A 16,523-nucleotide genomic window follows, 5' to 3' on the forward strand; every position below is an offset into this window, starting at 1 on the left:
TAAACATACCAGACAACCACCAAAACAACTAGCCTAATCTGAAACTAAAGGTTCTCTATGATATCTTCCTTTCTCTGCCATCTCCCACACTGCTGAGTGTAGGATACATTAGCCTGGATGCAGGGGTGCAGACCATGACATTTAGCCTATATATGCCATGCTGACAAACTTCTGGTTCAACCGATAGATATAACCATACCCTCTGGTGAATGATATAGGCCTTTGACCAACCCTCTGAAACATATTACATAAGAAGAATGCTCCACAGAAGAATGCTCCACAGAAGAATGCTCCACAGAAGAATGCTCCACAGAAGAATGCTCCACAGAAGAAAGCTACTGCAGACAGAAACATGGCATAAGAGAGGAGGGCGTAAAACTGTGCATCTGTGTGCACATATCCCATCGGACCATCCCTGGCAGACAATAGACGCTCTGTGTATAAGTACAAGCGCTCTCCAATAGACCAGCCTGATTTGATTGTAGTTGCTACAAGCCAAGTAAATGACTTCAGCAGTACAAACAAGCTTAACAGTGGACAAGATATTCACAACTTGAGTGCACAACATTTGTCAATGGTACAGTTCAAACTCTGTCAACCAAAATGTTGATTATGGTCTCCATACTAGGGTTGGGGATATTACAATATAATCGTAGATCAACGATGTTTGACAGAAATCGTCCATGATATTGTGATGTGACAGACGATAGTTTTCTATGTTTGTATGTTTTTACAGACAATAGTTTATTTGAACATGACTGACACCGCTGGAGTCGGGCAGCGCACAACACTGCACCTCACATGCCAAATGACCTATTCTATTTGCCATAGACTTTCTCAATAGATATGTAGGTAGACTTAGCCTAATAGTAACATAATGCAAGAGCAGGCCTACAATGTACACTCTAATAATTAGGGCTTATACAACGGTTCTTCTAAGATCCTTAAAGTTTTTCAAAGAACCTTAGGGTTCTTAGCACTGAAAATTGCCCCCAAAAAGTTCTTCCAAGAACCCCATAGGAGGTGGGGTTCATCGCGGAACCTCCTTAGTTGGAGGGGGTTCTTACAGGAACCCCTGTAAGGGGTTAAGTGCCCAACTGAAGTGCCCAACTGAAACATTTGGATTTGAATGTGAAAGGACAGCAGGTGCAGGCACTTACTGAAAAATGTAAAGACATCCGCAATTTAAGGTAAGATTTTCCCTTGTATGAACTAAATTGATATTGTTTTATGGTGATACCATCTACTCTTTCATATTTGCGCAGATCTTTCTAAAACAGAAAATGGACACAAATCAATTAATATCAATCTAAAGGTAAGAATATGTAGGCTATTAGAATATGTTGAAGGCTACGGTAGCTGTATTGGGTGCAGATGACTGAACTGCTCACTTTTGTGTCTGTGTCTGCAGGTATACAGACAAGGAGGCATACAAAGGTATGTCAATTGGTATTGGTATGTTATGCAGATCCCATTTACCATCCTCCTCCCTTCCCTTGTCAATGAATATCCCATAGGCTTCTACATTATGGACGAGGTATGTGTATGAAAACCATTATCAAAACAGTTTTTTTTTTCATTCACATTCACCAAAAAAAGGTATGAATACTGTTGTGTGGATATTTTGTTAATCATCTGTATAATGATTATTTTGGGGATTCACAGACTTCACCCTCCCTACACCTCTGATGAATATAACAGGAAACCTGTTTGATCACCATGCACTGCAAAACCATTCTGTCTTTGGGTCAACATGCCAGATGCCCATTGGACTAGGGGCTCTGCTGGGAGTTTCTCATATTTAGATTTTTTTATACTGCTTTGCCACTAAAATCATAATAAACACTGAGAACTAAAATAGTGTGTAATTGTTATTGTTATGAGTATTATTATTAATATTATTACAAATAATAATATTAATAACAGGGGTGGGAGTTTAAAAAAAAGTACCCCAAAAGGTTATTCGAAGATCCATTAAAAGGGGTTCTTTGAAGAATCCTGTTAGATCACATTTATCTCGCTCACCTCTCGAATGTCTGATGATCATGAGCCTTTTGCAGTGGACACTCCGTTGTCTGGCTTGTTTTAAAAGCTTAATTTCCCTTTTTATTTTAACGTCACTTGTTGGTCTAAGCATAGTTTTCATGTTCAAGTTTCAAATGAATCCAGGAGGCCAGTAACATAGATCTATCTCAGATACTTGTTTGTGAATAGCTTAAATAAAAAAAACTTGATATTGTAATAATGAAAGAGAACCAACAATTGCTAAATATAATAATCGAATGGGAAGTTTAAACAAATCTTATACGTTTCTGGCCTCCACTTGACCAAAGCTTTAGGAAAAACAGATTGTGTACACCAGAAAATCCTTGCAAAACAAACATCCAATAATATAATATACACTGAATAAAAATGTAATTCAATACAATTTGCAGTAAACATTTGGATTCTGTTCTATTCTATAATGAACAAAGGCACATCAGCAAGTAATTATTTATGGAATTATTCATTAAAATCAATGTGAAACATATTTGACCATTTGAAGTCAATGGGCTCACTGCTGACAAATGTTATCTGCAAGGTGTGCCATTTTTGTACACTCAACCAGCATGCATGCAACGGGGATAATGAAAATCATTTAAAAATGGGGTGAAATTGGTTGAGCAGAGAAGATACAGGCTGGTCAAAAAGTCATTATCTCCTATCTGGAATATATATCTGTAGCCTACAGATAACAATTTACTCTAGGTGACCGGGACGCTCAGTCTTCCATCCTCTGCTCTGCCCCGTAGCCTACCGCGCGCAGCAACTGGCTGGATGCACAGAATCAAACACATCTGGACCTCGCCGGCTGCCGCTAAGCGCATCACCGAGAAATAATAGTTTATCAAGACACTTACCTTGAATCAAACACCTGGTGTATCAGCGACGAAAGGGAAAGCGTTATTTTATTGCACGAATTGCAATTGAATTCCCTGTCTGATGATATTGGTCGCTGCTCTCAGCCCAGAAGTGACAGACGCGTCGTCATGGTATTATTGCACAGGAGGCATTCCCTGGCTTTTGATTGGACTCGTTGAGGTGGCGCGTGCTGAGGGCCGGTAGATGATGGAAATGAAGGGTTACTCTAAATCAGAACGCACTGAGTGGAAGCTGAGATGTGATTCAGACAGTAGTCTACTGTCATAATAAAACGTATTAGACAAACTACGCATAGGTTTGTCAATGGTTGGGTTTTTGTACCGCAGAGTGGTCATACATATGTGCATGATGCTGCTTTGGGGACACCTGTTGGATTAGATTAACCTTCAAATTCAATCAAACTGGTCAGCAGGGATGTCACCACAGTTTCAGAAAATGTGGTGCTTAGCAACTGAGGTATAGGGCTCAGCCCATTGTCTCATGATAGATGGCTTCACTCCTGCAATAGCTCGTCCCTCAACTGATCTGTCTTGTAGGAGGTGGAATTAATCTCTAAAAATCGCGATTTTGCTAATCTGCCTAAAACTAGTTCCCACTGGCTACTAGTACTATGGCAAAACATGCTCGATCAACTAAGCAAACTTCTGTAGCTAGCAGCCTAGTGCAAGCTTGTTTGAATGGCCATAGAATAGCTTCTGCTAATGGTCTTTACCATTCAGCCATCAGATTTTCCACCAATGCTCCTTATAGGACACATCACTGCACTCTATACTCCTCTGTAAACTGGTCGTCTCTGTATACCCGCTGCAAGACCCACTGATTGATTCTTATTTATAAAACCCTTTTAGGCCTCACTCCCCCCTATCTGAGATACCTACTGCAGCCCCCATCCTCCACATACAACACCCGTTCTGCCAGTCGCATTCTCTTAAAGGTCCCCAAAGCACACACATCCCTGGGTCACTCCTCTTTTCAGTTCGCTGCAGCTAGCGACTGGAACTTGCGGCAACAAACACTCAAACTGGACAGTTTTATCTCAATCTCTTCATTCAAAGACTCAGCCATGGACACTCTTACTGACAGTTGTGGCTGCTTTGTATGATGTATTGTTGTCTCTACCTTCTTGCCCTTTGTGCTTATGTCATGCAATAAAATGCAAATTATTTACTTAAAAATCATAAAATGTGATTTTCTGAATTACCAGACCTCTACATGCTTTGTAAGTAGGAAAACCTGCAAAATCGGCAGTGTATCAAATACTTGTTCTCCCCACTGTAGTTTCGCTCCGCCAGGCTGAGCTTCTTTGAAAAGAAAGCACAGGGGTGGAGCTTTGGTGGCGTGTCCAAGCACTGAGTGAGCACGGCTCCTATCACAGCCTCGGACACGTCCACCTCCACTATGAACGCCAAAGAGGGATCAGGATGAGCCAGCACGGGAGCTGAGGTAAACAGAGCCTTCAAGTGACCAAAAGCCCTGTCCGCCTCAGCCGACCACTGCAGCCTCACCGGTTCCCCCTTCAGCAGTGAGGTAATGGGAGCTGCTTCCTGACCAAAACCCAGGATAAACCGCTGCACTTCCTTTACCATGGTGGGAGTCAGCCAATTACGCAGTGCTGAAATGCGGTAACTCTCCATCTCCACCCCTGACTTGGAAATGCTGTACCCTAGGAAGGAGATGGACTGTTGGAAGAACAGACATTTCTCAGCCTTGATGTACAGGTCATGCTCCAACAGTTGACCAAGCACCCTGCACATCAGGGACACATGCTCGGCGCGTGTAGCGGAGTATACACATGTCGTAGATATACACCACTACACCCTCCCAGAAAATCTCCTCAACAAAGGCCTGGAAGACTGATGGAGCATTCATCAACTCGTTTGGCATGACGAGGTACTCATAGTGCCCTGAGGTGGTACTAAATGCAGTCTTCCACTGGTCCCCCTCCCGGATACGCACCAGGTTGCAAGCGCTCCTGAGATCCAATTTTGTGAAGAAGCGCGCCCCTTCCATTGACTCGATCGCACTGGCGATGAGAGGCAGCGGGTAGCTGTACCTCACAGTGATCTGATTGATACCTTGATAGTCAATACACGGGCGCAGACCCCCATCCTTCTTCTTCACAAAAAATAAACTCGAGGAGGCAGGTGAAGTGGAGGTCCGAATGTATCCCTGCCTCAGGGATTTGGAGACACATGTTTCCATAGCCGCGTCTCCTCCTGTGACAGAGGATACATGTGACACCTGGGAAGTGCTGCGTCTACCAGGAGATTTATCGCACATTCCCCCCGTCGATGGGGTGGTAATTGAGTCGGCTTCTTCTTACAGATTCAGCATATTCTGAGGGGATGCGCACGTGGGGACCTGGTATGGACTTTCCACCGTAGTCTCACCGATGGAAACCCCCACACACCTCCCTGAGCACTCTCCTGACCACCCCTTGAGAGCCCTCTGTTGCCATGAAATAGTGGGATCATGACAGGCCAGCCAGGGTAGGCCCAGCACCACGGGAAACACAGGATAATCAATAAGGAAGAGACTGATTCTCTCCTTGTGACCCTCCTGCGTAACCATGCTTAGTGGAGCGGTGGCCTCCCTAATCAGCCCTGACCCTAATGGTCGACTATCTAGGGCGTGCCCATATCCACAGGAATAAGGGGAATCCCTAAACTATGGGCAAATGAACGGTCAATAAAATTCACAGCTGCGCCTGAATCTACGAGCACCTTATGCTGGGAATGCGGGGAAAACTCAGAACATTTGATAAACACATACATGTGGGCAACAGTATGGGTAAGCTTGGTGCCGACTCACCTAGGGTGACACGATAGTGCCCTGCCTGCTGCCTCGACTCCCTGAGGAACCTCCCCAGCACCGACCAGCAGTGTGCCCTCTGCGGCCACAGATGGTGCAGGGAATGGCCATAAGCGCAGCACCTCCCAGCTCCATGGGCATCGGAGCGGAGGTGCTGGGGGATGGAACTGACAGGCCCCGATCTGGACGTCCGCGGGTAGCCAGCAGGTTGTCCAGCCGGATGGACAGGTCCACCAGCTGGTCCAACGTGAGGGTGGTGTCTCGACAGGCCAACTCCCGACGGACATCCTCGCGTAGACTACACTGGTAGTGATCGATCAGGGCCCTGTCGTTCCATCCCGCGCTGGCAGCCAGGGTCCGGAAGTCCAAAGCGAAATCCTGCTCGCTCCTCATCCCCTGCATCAAGTGAAACAGACATTTCTCTGCATTTCTCTGAACTCTGAGTAATGGTCCAATGCCACGTCTCCTTCACTCCATACGGCGTTGGCCCACCCAAGGGCTTTGCCTGAGAGGCAGGAGACGAGGGCGGACACGCTCTCACGTCCCGAAGGAACCGGGTGGACGGTCGCCAAGTAGAGCTCCAGCTGGCATCCGGCAGCTGTCCCATCATACTCCCTTGGGAGCACGAGCCAAATCCCGCTGGGACCGGGTGAAGGAGAGGTGGACAGTGGGGCCTGCTGTAGTGGGGCTGGTGGAGGCGCTGGACGACCTCCTCCTCTCTCCCAGCAGCACGCGATCCATGGCGGTGCCCAGACATTGCAACATTGCGTGCTGCTGGACGAGCTCCTCTACGTCCTGCTAACTCCATTCTTGATGAGTAATTCTGTAATGTTGTCTGTGTGTAGCTGGTATAGAGGAGTCAGGCGCAGGACAGCAGATATGAGTAAATAAACATACTTTACTCAACATATATGAATGCAATACAAAAAAAGAGGGCCCACATTAACGGATCGTACTACATACAAACAATTACTCACAAACTGACATGGGGGAACAGAGGTTTAAATAATGAACAAGTAATTGGGGAATTGAAACCAGGTGTGTAAGACAAAGACAAAACAAATGGAAAATGAAAAGTGGATCGGCGATGGCTAGAAGGCCGGTGACGTCGACCGCCGAATGTTGCCCGAACAAGGAGAGGGACCGACTTTGGCAGAAGTCATGACACATAGTCAATGATGTGTTGAATCGAATAATGTATTGAAGAGTTGTTAAAGGCCTAATGCAGACATTTTTATATCAATATCAAATCATTTCTGAGTATGAAGTGCCTTACTAAAATAGATTTCCATTAAAATGGGCAAAAATAGCTTTTTAGCAAAAAACTATTTCTCAAGCAAGGATTTTGCTACGACTGTCTGGGAGTGGTCCGAGTGGAGGGGAAACTGAAAATGTACCGGCAGAAGGTTTGGGAAATCATTGTTATTGGTCTATTAACCAATTAACCGAATGGTGATGTCACCATGGAAAGCAGAATCTCCCGCCTTTGCAAACCTGCTGATTAGAAGGTCCTGTGTAGAGTGTATTTTCAACCAGCGACTATCAGGAAATAACACTAATATAAACAAAACCACACTTTTATTGTTAGTTTGTTCAGCTGTTGTATAATGTGATACAAAACACAGGAAAACAGAATTTTGACTTCACTGGGCCTTTAAAGGTTTAAGTAAAGAAAATATGTTATGAGTAAATAGATTACAAGAGGACAACTCAAAATCTGACAACAGTATTTGTGTATTTATACAAAATGAATAACATTTGGACTTTAAAACACAGTTATGCACACATCAGCCCTACATTAGTTTATTCACACATCTAGAAATATATTAGCCAATCCATGTCTTGGGAATTTAGTAATATCTTTGAGAGAGTAACCACCTATGATGTCTACACTTTCCACAGAATTCTGTCCATGTCATGATCCACTGAGTCAAAGATCCCCCCCCCCTACATGTTCTAAATGTCAAATCCAAATCCCATTGCTCAATGTTCAATCCCTTACAATGCAATCCTGACCTGATTCCCTTTCCAATCTGTATTTCATGCCATTAATTAACAAAATCTCGCATTACCTGCGATCTTTCAACCTATATGTGGCACTGTCTATTTATCATACAGGTTTAAGACAATGGCATAGCAGAGGTTCATCTTGGCAGCATCTCTGTGCAGTAGCTCAGACAGTGTGGTCTAAATTGAACGCTAAAGTCATGTGACATGAATGTCTGCTCTATTTTAGAATTGCTGCCTGCTCCCCTCAGGCAGAAAGAAAGAGAGACTGGGAGTAGAGAAAAGCACGACACACTCCCCAGAACCGCAGAGAGACTAGCACGCAAACATCACCTATGAAGCCCTGTATGCATTCCCTTGGTGCAGCAAACACAACCTGACATGCCCCATTTGTGTCTTGAGGTTAGCAGGAGGAAAGAGCTGGTCATGAATAGAGTGGGATATCAAATGATTTTCACCCAACTGTACAATATTTCTCTACACTATATACCTATGCTGACTGTATAAGAGAGCGAAGGATCAGAGTGATGGCCGTTTGACTGTGTTTATATGTGTGCAGACAGTGCATTTGGTATTCAGACCCCTTGACTTTTTCCACATTTTGTTACGGTTGAGTCTTATTCTAAAACTTTAAAAAATCCCCCTCATCAATCTACACACAATACCCAAAAATGACAAAGCAAAAACAGTTTTTTAGCCCTTTACTCAGTACTTTGTTGAAGCACCTTTGGCAGCGACTACAGCCTCGAGTCTTCTTGGGTATGAAGAGCTCTACAAGCTTGGTACACTTGTATTTAGGAAGTTTATTCCATACTTCTCTGCAGATCCTCTCTAGTTCTGTCAGATTAGATGGGGAGCGTCGCTGCACAGCTATTTTCAGGTCTCTCCAGAGATGTTCGATCGGGTTCAACTCCGGTCTCTGGCTGGGCCACTCAAGGACATTCAGGGACTTGACCCGAAGCCACCCCTGTGTTATCTTGGCTGTGTGCTTAGGGTCGTTGTCCTGTTGGAAGGTGAACTTGTGAGGTGTGGAAACACTTTGTTGCTTTTATGGATTTTGTCTTGTTGCTTTTTGTGCTATGTTCTCTGTTTGTCTGCTAAATCTTGCTTGTCCTATGTTGCTCTGCGTGTGCTCACTGATCATTGATTGTCTGTATTGTTAATGTAATTGTTTTTAATAACCTGCCCATGGACCGCGGTTGAAAATTAGTTGGCTGGCTAAAACCAGCACTTTAACTGAAACGTTGGTTAATGTACACTGTCCCTGTACATTTTTTTTTACTAAAACAAACTCAAATTTTCTTTCCCTCGATCCTGACTAGACTCCCAGTCCCTACCGCGGAAAAGCATCCCCACAGCAGGATGCTGCCACCACCATGCTTTACCTTAGGGATGGTGCCAGGTTTCCTCCAGACGTGACGCTTGGCATTCAGGCCAAAGAGTTCAATCTTGGTTTCATCAGACCAGAGAATGTTGTTTCTCATGGTCTGAGAGTCCTTTAGGTGCCTTTTGGCAAACTCCAAGCAGGCTGTCATGTGCCTTTTACTTAGGAGTGGTTTCTGTCTGGCCACTACCATAAAGGTCTGTTTGGTGGAGTGCTGCAGATATGGTTGTACTTCTGGAAGGTTCTCCCATTTCCACAGAGGAACTGGAGCTCTGTCAGGGTGACCATCGGGTTCTTGCTCACCTCCCTGACCAAGGCCCTTCTCCCCCGATTGCTCAGTTTGGCCGGGCAGCCAGCTCTAGGAAGAGTCTTGGTGATTCCAAACATCTTCCATTTAAGAATGATGGAGGCCACTGTATTGTTGGGGACCTTCAATGCTGCAGAAATGTTTTGGTACCTCTCCCCAGATCTGTGCCTCGACACAATCTTGTCTCGGAGCTCTACGGACAATTCCTTCGACCTCATGGCTTGGTTTTTGCTCTGACATGCACTGTCAACTGTGGGACCTTATATAGACAGGTGTGTGCCTATCCAAATCATGTCCAATCAATTAAATTCACCACAGGTGGGCTACAATCAAGATGTTGAAACATCTCATGGATGATCAATGGGAACAGGATGCACCTGAGCTCAATTTCGAGTCTCATAGCAAAGGGTCTGAATAGGTGTGCTTTTATTTTTAATATATTTGCAAATATTTCTAAAAAACTGTTTTCGCTTTGACAATATGGTGTGTTATGTGTAGATTGATGAGGAAAAACACCTATTTAATCAATTTTAGAATAAGGCTGTAAAGTCACAAAATGTGGAAAAGGTCAAGGGGTCTGAGTACTTTCTGAATGCGCTGCACAATATGTGTGTGCAAGTATGCATGTGTCCATTTTCTGTGTGTGCTTATATGCATGTTTGCATTATGTTTGTTTGAATGTCTGTATCAGTGTTTATGGGTCAGGAGCTGGTTGAATGGTCCAATCCTACAGTGCGGTGCTATCTGAGCTTATCTGGTCTGATCAGGTGAAGATGAGGTGCTGGTTCTCTAGGATCCCGTATTCAGCCTTGTGCTGCTCAAACAGCTTAGCCAGCGCCCCCAGGTAACAGCCATGCAGCCTGTCCACCTCATCAGACGAGGGGCTCACGTTCCTTTCCACCACTATGGGCTCTCCCACTGAGATAGAGGGAGGAAGGGAAGGGGGTGAGATGGAGAGAAGTAAGGAGGGAAAGATAGAGTAGAAATAGAGAGGGTATTCAGTGAGAGAAGAAAATGAAAGGCAGAGGAATTATAGAATGTTAAATAAAATGTAGTGACTCAGAGGAGGAACTGGAGAGAAAGGGAGAGGAAGGATAAAGGAAGTGGAACAGAGGGCAAGACTGAGGACAAAACACATGAGGTTACAGCTCTAAGGTAATTTGATTGGCTGTAGCCCAGTGACCCTTCACCGTGGGTGGCTCTGTTCCAGCTGGTCATGATGTCCTGGCTGACTACAGCTGCTGCCACAGTTACTGTTACCCATAACACAGTCACCTATGAACCAGCTTACCAATTTGTCATATGTCGGCTGTTCTCTCAGTGAGCTTTTATTTGACCATCTGGGTGATGACTAGCTGACTAGAGGAATTCATACAATCAGAGCACTGGGACTGCACATTGTTTCTGAATGTTGTTTGTAAATAGTTTCCGGAATATGTTTCCCCATAGACAGAAATGGATCATATTTTAGTCTCTATTCCCTCTCGTCACCCATCTCTTCCCGTCACTTTCCACCCACATTATCCCCCATTCCCCACCACTCACCGATGGTGTAAATGGGTTGTCTGAAGGGCATGAAGCCCAAGCTGTACTGGAAGACCCCCCGGGCATGAAACAGAGGCAAACTGAAGCCCAGGGTCTTCCTCATGCACTCCTGGATGGTACGGACCAGGGAGCCCTTTGGGTTCTTCAGCTGATTAAACAGATCATTCTCCCCAAAGGAGAACACTGGCACCAGATGAGCTCTGCACGCAGGAGAGGGTGAGAGAAGTCGGAATTTTTACCAGCGGCATAATTTCACGTTTGACTACAACCTTGCAATTTTACATTTGTGATTGTTTGCAAAAATCTATGTATTTTAATGTGATCTGATCCTTTTTGGATGTTTTGTTATTAAAAAATATATATGTTCCTGTCATTATTGCGCTAACTCCAAAGTCATCTTCGGCTCACACCAATCTATCTGAAGTGGAATGTGGAGTGCCTACCCATAATCCTCCTGACCCGAGTGTATCTTAGTTCCGTTTTTAACAACTAAATGCCCAGTCAAATGAACGATTCTCTCAATCCTCTGAGCGGAGGCGTAAATCTGTTATTTTAGCAGGTGTGTGTGCTGTAAATATTACAGTGCATTTCCTTTCACCTCAACACATCTGTCATTAAAAGCCCTGAGGTTAAGATTAATGGTTCACTTCATGGCCTACAGTACATTCAGTAATGGCCCTTACGGAGGAGGTTTCAGTCAACATGAACATTTCTAATACTTGATTATAAACGAGACGGTTATAGATGAGGAGTAGTTGATAGGAAATAAGGCACTCACCCACACCTGAGAGCAATCTTGACGAAGCCCTTCCTGTTGAGGGCCTCCAGGACGAGGCTCCCAGGCCTGGCCTCCAGGGACTCTGCCGCCCCACCAATCACTATGATTGACACGTTTCCCCCTCCCTTCTGGCTCAACACGTGGGTAAGACTCTTCTTGGAACAAGAGACAACCCCTTAGGGGAAGTTCAGCACAGTATATTTAGAACAAATGTGGGCCAGGATTTTTTTTTTCACAGGACAGGTTTTATTAGAAAAAACTTCTAATATCCCCAATATGAAGAAAGAATTGTTGACAAACTAAAACTGCACTACAGTGTGCACACACTATGTTTGAACCTTTAAATGTAATTTACCAAACCTTAAAAACCTATTGATAGTGTTTAAATCTGAAAAAAACAGAAGCATTGTGGTGGAATAAATAAATCCCTAATAAGGTTCACCTGAGGACATGAGATACTCCCGGAAGAATGGGAAGCTGAACCAGATGCCGAGGGTATGCAGGTAAGGAGTCATTCCTGGATAGAGCTCCCGGAAGCCTGTGTATTCAGTACAGAAATTCCCAAATGCTCCGGCGACCAGGATTCCGTGAGGATGGAAACCCATCAGGTAGTTCCTCTCTGGGTCTAGGTCACATGTCTTAATCAGCTGACCACAGACAAGACATGAATAGTGAGAGGATAATGGATAAGACACAGGTTGAGTTCCTGCCCGACTAGATGTACAACCAATGGTTGTGTGCCACGTCATCGACTGAGCAGTCGGGCATCAGATGGTTATGTCATATGATGTGGTTAGCTAATATGTTAAATACATAACCAGGCCTTGTAAGATCAGTGGAGGCTCCTCAGAGGAGGAAGGGGAGGACCATCCTCCTCAGTGAATTTCATTTAAGAAAGTGATCGTTTTAGATAAAATTATACTAAATATATTCACTTCACCAAATAATTGATTAAAACACACCGTTTTTCAATGAAGGTCTACAGTAACCCCAACAGCACTCTAGGGGCATTTAGCTTCCGTCCTCTGGGTATATTGACTTCAATACAAAACCTAGGCGGCTCATGGTTTTCACCCTCTCCCATAGACTTAAGCAGTAATTATGACAACTTCCGGAGGACATCTTCCAACCTATCAGAGCTCTTGCATCATGAACTGACATGTTGTCTCCACAATCAAATGATTCAAGAATTAATCTAGTACTGAATGCATAAGCTACAGTTAGCTAGCACTGCAGTGCATACAATGTGGTAACTAGTAGACTCAAAGAGAGAGAAGGAACAAATTAATTTCTTCCAAAATGAGGAAAAGCAAGAGATCCGTTTTTTTTCTCAGTTTCACCTACAGTGCCTTGCGAAAGTATTCGGCCCCCTTGAACTTTGCGACCTTTTGCCACATTTCAGGCTTCAAACATAAAGATATAAAACTGTATTTTTTTGTGAAGAATCAACAACAAGTGAGACACAATCATGAAGTGGAACGACATTTATTGGATATTTCAAACTTTTTTAACAAATCAAAAACTGAAAAATTGTGTGTGCAAAATTATTCAGCCCCTTTACTTTCAGTGCAGCAAACTCTCTCCAGAAGTTCAGTGAGGATCTCTGAATGATCCAATGTTGACCTAAATGACTAATGATGATAAATACAATCCACCTGTGCGTAATCAAGTCTTCGTATGAATGCACCTGCACTGTGATAGTCTCAGAGGTCCGTTAAAAGCGCAGAGAGCATCATGAAGAACAAGGAACACACCAGGCAGGTCCGAGATACTGTTGTGAAGAAGTTTAAAGCCGGATTTGGATACAAAAAGATTTCCCAAGCTTTAAACATCCCAAGGAGCACTGTGCAAGCAATAATATTGAAATGGAAGGAGTATCAGACCTGCAAATCTACCAAGACCTGGCCGTCCCTCTAAACTTTCAGCTCATACAAGGAGAAGACTGATCAGAGATGCAGCCAAGAGGCCCATGATTACTCTGGATGAACTGCAGAGATCTACAGCTGAGGTGGGAGACTCTGTCCATAGGTCAACAATCAGTCGTATATTGTACAAATCTGGCCTTTATGGAAGAGTGGCAAGAAGAAAGCCATTTCTTAAAGATATCCATAAAAAGTGTTGTTTAAAGTTTGCCACAAGCCACCTGGGATACACACCAAACATGTGGAAGAAGGTGCTCTGGTCAGATGAAACCAAAATTGAACTTTTTGGCAACAATGCAAAACGTTATGTTTGGCGTAAAGCAACACACCATCCCCACTGTCAAACATGGTGGTGGCAGCATCATGGTTTGGGCCTGCTTTTTTTCAGCAGGGACAGGGAAGATGGTTAAAATTGATGGGAAGATGGATGGATACAAATACAGGACCATTCTGGAAGAAAACCTGATGGAGTCTGCAAAAGACCTGAGACTGGGACAGAGATTTGTCTTCCAACAAGACAATGATCCAAAACATAAAGCAAAATCTACAATGGAATGGTTCAAAAATAAACATATCCAGGTGTTAGAATGGCCAAGTCAAAGTCCAGACCTGAATCCAATCGAGAATCTGTGGAAAGAACTGAAAACTGCTGTTCACAAATGCTCTCCATCCAACCTCACTGAGCTTGAGCTGTTTTGCAAGGAGGAATGGGAAAAAAATGTCAGTCTCTCGATGTGCAAAACTGATAGAGACATACCCCAAGCGACTTACAGCTGTAATCGCAGCAAAAGGTGGCGCTACAAAGTATTAACTTAAGGGGGCTGAATAATTTTGCACGCCCAATTTTTCAGTTTTTGATTTGTTAAAAAAGTTTGAAATATCCAATAAATGTCGTTCCACTTCATGATTGTGTCCCACTTGTTGTTGATTCTTCACAAAAAAATACAGTTTATATCTTTATGTTTGAAGCCTGAAATGTGGCAAAAGGTCGCAAAGTTCAAGGGGGCAGAATACTTTCGCAAGGCACTGTACTTAGCTATCAAATGCAGCTAGCTAGTTTAGGCTTGGAAAGGTTTTTTCACCTGGTCACATATGCCTGGTCACATCAAATGTTGTGCATTGAAGTCCACAAGTGAACGGAAAGGGTAAGAGGAGGGGAGCGCATAGATGCGAGAAGGAATACAATGTGACTGCTATGAAAGTGAACTGTGTTTACGTGTGATCAGGGGTGTATTCATTCCGCCAATTCTGTTAAAAAACGTTTCTTAAACAGAACGAAACGGGGATAAACATACCTGGTTTTGTCCATTAGAAACTTTCATTTGCAACTGTTGGACTAATGATTACACCCTAGATCAGCTAGGTGCAGGCAAGAGTGTGCAAGGCGGTATTTATTGTGTCACTGTCTGTCCATGTGTCACTGTCAGTCACCTCAAATGTTTTTACACTGCAATGTAGTCAGGCAGGAACTCAACCACAGAATGGCTGGATGTGACAGGGGGCTGGGACTTTAGCCATGGAAATACCATGATGTACTGGCCAATGACCTCTTTACAATGGCTTTGACCTATTTGAGCTATTAATACACCAAAGGGCAGTGGATAAAGAGTAGGTTGGCAGTCATGCTTGCTTTGAGACAAACGTCCTCAATTATATTTTCATCAGTCAGTTAATCGGCATTTGTATACAAGTTGTGTTATTGTTGTATACAAGTTGTGTTATTGTTGTATACAAATTGTGTTATTATTAATCCAACATGGAATTCAATAAGGAATTCTGAGTGTCTTTACACACCGTCTAAATTATGCAAAGAATGGTGTAATAACCTATTACTGTTGATAATAATGAGGCTTTATATTAATTGGCGTCCATGCATCATAAAATGCATAGGCTAAACACCCAGAAAACGTCCTAAGCCTACTTACATGGATGGGGAAATAGTCTCCGAAGTGTTTCCACACGGTCCAGTGGCGTACCCAGTCAGACCTGCGGCCCCCAGCCTGAGGTGTGTCCCAGTCCAGGTAGAGCCACAGGGCATACAGAGCAGCCACGTGCCAGTATCCATTCAACACGATCACAACGTACACACAAAAACAACACTGCGCTAGACAGATGGATGTGCAGAAAAATATGGGCATCACATAAGCAAGCACTGACTTGAATTGACCCCATCCCTGGGCCACTATGGTTATGATTTGCTGAAGGTGAAGAAGTGCGCAGTAGCCTACCAGTTACCTCCAAAGAGAAAGCAGAAGACCCATTGAAGAACTGCAGCTGTCTGGAAACGTCGGTTGAGCGGGATATTCAAGGGTGCAAACTCAATCTTCACCATGTCTGCGGTTCCCACTCCCGGTTCTAAAATGATATCAGGGGAACAGAGCAGAGGAAGGGTCACTATCTTATGCCCCTGTCCTTGCCAAAATCTTTTTATACTTAGCAGCTCTAACAAGGCAGTCGTCCAAGTTCGTGGCATTTTGACGAGACTTCAGGCGCAGGACTATTCAAGTCAAATACAAATGATAGGCTATACTCATTCTTGTGTGCCTGAGTGCTTACAATACACTTTACTTTATCAACTTCCAAAACACTGCTCTAAATGTGATTGCTAGCCTGATCTGGTTTCTTTGTTCTAGCACCATCTTGTGGAAAATGTAAAGTACAAGCAAACAGTTTAATTAAGTACACCCAGAGAGGAAGAGGCGAAGCAAGGTTTTACTCTGCCTAAACTCTGTCTACAAAAATAAGCCCATGAATGTGGAATTTTTGAATGGAGGTCAATGAGAATGTGTCTAATTTGGTCTAGAAAAATGTAATTGCCAATTTGCTAGGGGAGTCTCATTTGATTGA

At 43.8% G+C, this 16,523-nt stretch overlaps 2 protein-coding genes across 3 annotated transcripts in view; both read right to left on the minus strand.

The window, feature by feature from the left end:
* LOC139382876 (fatty acid CoA ligase Acsl3-like) overlaps positions 1–2,976 on the minus strand; it is a 43,758-nt gene extending 40,782 nt beyond the window's left edge. Inside the window, exon 1 of the mRNA XM_071127119.1 lies at positions 2,901–2,976. The gene's annotated coding sequence lies outside the window, so the exon portion shown is untranslated. The remainder of the gene's footprint in view (positions 1–2,900) is intronic.
* A 3,635-nt stretch (positions 2,977–6,611) lies between these two features.
* On the minus strand, positions 6,612–16,265 carry LOC139383037 (2-acylglycerol O-acyltransferase 1-like). 2 transcript variants are annotated; one of them, XM_071127330.1, is made up of 6 exons: positions 15,912–16,218; positions 15,602–15,780; positions 12,197–12,401; positions 11,755–11,929; positions 10,977–11,176; positions 6,612–10,349 (listed from the first exon to the last, which is right to left on the minus strand). In XM_071127330.1, the coding sequence occupies exons 1-6, from the start codon at positions 16,147–16,149 to the stop codon at positions 10,195–10,197; spliced, it is 1,152 nt and encodes a 383-aa protein (XP_070983431.1). In that variant the 5' UTR covers positions 16,150–16,218; the 3' UTR covers positions 6,612–10,194. The 2 variants fall into 2 exon arrangements, with proteins under 2 accessions (XP_070983431.1, XP_070983432.1); XM_071127331.1 differs by having other exon boundaries at positions 6,614–10,349; positions 11,761–11,929; positions 15,912–16,265.
* Positions 16,266–16,523: the final 258 nt, after the last annotated feature.

This window comes from Oncorhynchus clarkii, chromosome 24, assembly GCF_045791955.1.
Source record: "Oncorhynchus clarkii lewisi isolate Uvic-CL-2024 chromosome 24, UVic_Ocla_1.0, whole genome shotgun sequence".
In the NCBI taxonomy this organism is placed as follows: Eukaryota; Metazoa; Chordata; class Actinopteri; order Salmoniformes; family Salmonidae; genus Oncorhynchus; species Oncorhynchus clarkii.

Excerpts from the sequence above, each read along its gene's own strand:
- LOC139383037 (XM_071127330.1), bottom strand. The coding sequence starts at position 16,149 with ATGCCACGAACTTGGACGACTGCCTTGTTAGAGCTGCTAAGTATAAAA. Across the intron at positions 15,781-15,911 it reads CTTCTGCTTTCTCTTTGGAG|CGCAGTGTTGTTTTTGTGTG; the intron begins GTAACTGGTAGG and ends CCATCTGTCTAG. Across the intron at positions 11,930-12,196 it reads GGAGTATCTCATGTCCTCAG|GGGTTGTCTCTTGTTCCAAG; the intron begins GTGAACCTTATT and ends ACTTCCCCTAAG.